Genomic DNA, 4694 nt, shown 5'->3' on the forward strand with positions numbered 1-4694 from the left:
AAATTAAGTTGTGGTTTCTGATGCACTTCTCCCCTTTTGAGAGTACCCTTGGCGTGTCTGAACAAGCAAGATCGCTTCCAGTGACTGATCCTGCCACCAAAAGGCTTAACCCAAATACTGAAAACTACCAGAGAATTGTGCTCACCTATCCCCAAAGAGCTTCAAGGCCATCAGGGAGAATATCAGCATATTGAATATAAACAAGAGGAAGACATAGAGGATATCAGGCAGAGTGTTTCGGATGCTTCGGAAAGCTCTTCGGATCTGCAAACACAAAGTTCAATTTCATTTACAAGAAATCGGCTAATTTTCTGCAAAAACCAAAACCAAACCACTCAATTATATCCTTACTTGACGACTTTCAGGGAAGTTAATTAGGAAGACTGGCCTTAAGACCCTTGACCATCTAACACTGTGGATGTTAACAGCTTCCAGGGATCCGTAGACAATCAGATCAATCAAGGTCAGCTGTGAGAGACACAGGATAGCAAAATCAGTATGACATTGTTAAAGGACAGAGGAAGTGATGATGTGAATGCAAGTTTATCTCCCCGGAAGGAGGATCCCAATATGTTATATGAAAAAGCAAGTTTTATAAACAACACAATTCCAATTTTGTAATGTAACATTAATGATAGCTGACATTTGAGTGTTTACTATGTGTCCTATAATAAACACCTTCCATGGATTATTTCACTGTATACTCACCACTCTCTAGATAGGCACTATTCCTAACCAAACTTTCTACAGATGGGGAAGCTTGAGCACAGAGAGGGTAAGCACCTAGCCCCTGGTCACACAGCTAGTAAGGGGCAGAACTGGAACCCTGGCAGTCTGAAGTCAAAGCCCTTGCTGTTAACCACACTGCTACAGGCTTCCACACTATGTCCTATTAAACTTTAAATTGCTTCAATTTGACATGTGAAAGAAAGGAAATCTAGACAGCTCAGGAGGTAGGAGTGCATGGAGGGATGGACACAGGGAAGAGGTAACTATGGGGAGGAAGTGGGAGGGGAGCTGGTGCATTGTGGTAAACTGTGGTCAATGTCATGAGACAGTGTATGTGAACCGCTATATGGAAAGTGAATTTGCTCTGTAAAACTTCACCCAAATCACAATAAAAAAGAAAGAAAGGAAATCTAGCCTAATAACCAAAGTAAAAATATTTAGAATACAGAAAATCCTTATTAATGCCTGAGGACAGGGCAGGGGAGAAACCCAGTATATTTTAGAAAAATGTAAGTAAAAAGAATAACCCACGATCATCAAAAGTGTTGCTTCAACCCCTTGGGGTTCCAGGCACTGAGGCTCCAGTAAGAGCACTCCCCTCAAAAGAGAGACACAGGACACAAGACATAGAGACAGGGTCGGTGGACTGCACCCCACGGAGCTCCAAACATGAGGATCACAGTGGCTGGCCCAGGGAAGCAGACAGGCAGATCAGCAAGGGTTACGCTATTTGGGAAGGCTTCCTAGATGTACTTGACATGATTTTAAAGCAAAGACAGAGCTTTAAAATAGTAAACCTCAGAGAGGTCAAGAGCCAGGGCAGGGAGACATTCCAAATGGGAGCCACCCCAAGCAGAAGAATAGCATACAGTGTATGTGTGGGAATGGCAGGCAGGCGGGTTAGCTGGAGGGAGTGAAGGGGCTTTGTGAAACATGTTTGGAGAAACTACGGGGCCAGAATACTAAGAAGTCTGTGAAGCTTTAAACATTGTGTGCAAGAGAAGGAAGTTATCTGAGGTATGGTTCTAGAAAACGAATCCAGGAGCAGCATCTAAAATACATGTAATCAGGGATGGGAGTTGACTATGGCAGTTCACACAGGGTTGATGTGGCCTGGACCATGTGTGGAGTCAGAAATGGCATGCAGCAGGGAAACACAGGTCAGAGACCACTTCTTTGGTTAGTAGAGAGAATGGGGAACAGAGAGAATGAGAGGGAACACCACAAGACAGGCTTGGGGAAGGCTAGATGTGGGAAAGCAGAAAGAGTCATTACAATGACTTTAGAACTGAATGATGGGAGTTAAATTGCCAATAAACCAAAGGCAGCTAGGAGAGTTGTTTTGGAAGAAGAGGATAGGTTTACTCCTATTGTGTTTGAGTTGGTGTGGAAATGACTATCAAGCAGTTGACCACAGAGGAAAGAAATTCAGAGGGGACCTCTAATCACCAAAGGTGTTTGTAGAAGCTCTGAAAATAGAAGACTCTCCAGGAAAAGAACATTAAGTAGAAAGAGCAGAGGCATGGAGACTGAGCCTTGAGTTAATGGCAAAGAACTCTGGTTCAGACATGTTGGCTGGAGTACTGTGTGCTAATTATAAAGTATCCTTATCTACCCCTAAGGAGCTCTAGTGATGTAATGGCTAAGACATTTTACTGCTAATGAAAAGGCAGAAGGCTGGTGGTTCAAACCCACCAGCCACTCGGAGGAAGGAAGACTGGGCAATCTCCTCCTATAAAGATTTACTGCCTTAAAAATACAAAGGGGGTCGCTATGAGTCAGAATTGACTCAATAGCAGAGTCTTTTGTTTTTTAAATCTATCCCTGTGGTATCACTATAGTAGCCTCTCTGCTCATGTAGTGTATCAGAGAATACACTACTAGGCCTCATTTGGAGGCTTGTTGTTGTTGTTATGTGCTGTGGAGTTGGACCCGACTCATAGCAACCCCTCCTTGGGTTTCCGAGGCAGTTATCACTATGGAAGTAGATTGACTAACCTTCCTTCAAGCAGTGGCAGCCACTATTAACTGCTTGGCATATATCCTTCCAGCTTTCTCTATGAATGTATAACTTCTTTTTTTCTTTGTAATAAAGATGTGATCCAACTGTACTATAATCTGCACTTTTGACTTAATAGATTATAAGCAATTTGACTGCTAACCAGAAGGCTGGTGGTTCAAGTCCACCAGACACCTTGGAAAGAAGATTGGGCAGTCTACTTCCGTAGTGATACCGCCTCGGAAACCCAAGGAGGGGTCACTATGAGTTGGATCTGACTCCATGGCAGTGAGTTTTAGTTAGATCCTTGATAAGAGACCTGCCTTTAATAATGTTTTAAATGGCTGCATGAATATATACCACATTTTATCTAACACAGATGAGTAAGAATCAACTTGAAGGTAATGGATTTTATTTTGTTTCTTATTGTCAGGAAATCAAGATTTTTCCAGTCTTTCAATATTAGAAATAGTTTAGCCATGACCAATGGTTTATGGCTAAATCTTTGAACACATCCTTATTTCCTAAAGATAAATTCCCAGGATGAAAATCCTGGGTGCAAGAGTATGTAAACCCAAGGCTTTTAACTGTCAAACAGCCCTCCAGAAAGATAATCTTATTCTTCCCACCAGAAGATTATACCAGTTGTCAAGTTGATTTCTAATTCATGGCAACCCTATGTGTATCTGATGAGGCTACAAGCTGGTTCATTCCAGTTTGACCCCCTGCTGATAATTTGCATTTCCACCCCAGATATACTGAATCAGAACCTAAGCCTTGTATCAGAAAGAAAAGAATTGCACTTTAGGTTTTCAATGGCTGACTTTTTGGAAATAGATCCTTGGCCTTTCTCCTAAGGCAACTCTGGGCAGACTTGAACTGTCACTCTTTTAGTTAATAGCCAAACACATTAGCCATTTATCCCACCCAAGGACTCCCCAAACTCCAAACCAAACTCACTGCCATTGAATCAATTCAGACTGACAGTGACCCCCACTGGGTTTCCAAGGCTGTAAATCTTTACAGAAGCAGACTGCCTCATTTTTCCTCTGCGGAGCAGCTGGTGATTTGAACCACTGATCTTTTTTTTTAAGCACTACACCACAACAGTTCCTTAAGGATTTCCCCAAACCAAAACCCACTGCCATCGAATCGATTCCAACTCATAGCGACCTCATTGGGTTTCCAAGGCAGTAAATCTTTAAGGAAGTAGATTGCCTAATCTTCCTTCGATGGAGCAGCTGGTGGGTCTGAACCACCAACCTTCGGGTTAGCAGTCAAATGCCTTAGGCAATGTGCCACCAGACTCCCAACTAGGGTATAAAAAGGTCTGTTTTTTCTCATCTTGGTAACATTGCTTTATAGGCAAACATACAGTATTTTATTGCTGCTTTAATGTATATTTCTTAATTAATGAAGTTAAACATCTTTCATATCAGTCATTCTATATTGCTTCTTTTATGAATTGTCTCCACATATTTCTCAGTACATTTTCCTGTTCTGCCTTTTTCTCTACAGGCAGGCATGGGTTACAAACATTATCCATTCCTAAGTGAGTCTTTAAGTTGAATTTGTAGGTAAGTCAGAACAGGTGGATACAGTTCTTATTTAGCGTTTCTTTAGGAGCTCTAAGGTGTAGTGGTCACAGCACTTGGGTGCTAATCAAAAGATCAGTGGTTTGGGGACTTCTGGTAAGATGGAGGAATAGGCAGACAAGTGACACAGACCCTTGAAAAGAGAAAACAGTTGACAGAGATACAGAAGAAATCCTGGAGCCCTGAGCTTTGAAAGGAACTACACGGAAGTGGATTAGGCACCAACTAGTGGAAAAACCTGAACAAAAACAGTCAGCACAGAAATGATCAGAACTGCGGACTGTCAGCTACTCTGACAGGACCAACAGCCTGAATATTTCCAAGTGGTGTTGGGACCTGAGAATTGACCTAAAGATCAGCCCTGGTCACCA

The 4694-nt window shown here is 42.2% G+C and overlaps 1 protein-coding gene across 1 annotated transcript in view; it reads right to left on the bottom strand.

The window, feature by feature from the left end:
- LOC103213771 (two pore calcium channel protein 1-like) overlaps positions 1-4694 on the bottom strand; it is a 97598-nt gene that overhangs the window by 47538 nt on the left and 45366 nt on the right. Inside the window, exons 5-6 of the mRNA XM_007959515.1 lie at positions 352-468; positions 146-264 (exon numbers count right to left, since the gene is read on the bottom strand). Of these exons, the coding sequence (XP_007957706.1) occupies positions 146-264; positions 352-468 (236 nt within the window). The remainder of the gene's footprint in view (positions 1-145; positions 265-351; positions 469-4694) is intronic.

This window comes from Orycteropus afer, unplaced genomic scaffold (genome assembly GCF_000298275.1).
Source record: "Orycteropus afer afer isolate SDZICR_OR568_19922 unplaced genomic scaffold, OryAfe1.0 scaffold00017, whole genome shotgun sequence".
In the NCBI taxonomy this organism is placed as follows: Eukaryota; Metazoa; Chordata; class Mammalia; order Tubulidentata; family Orycteropodidae; genus Orycteropus; species Orycteropus afer.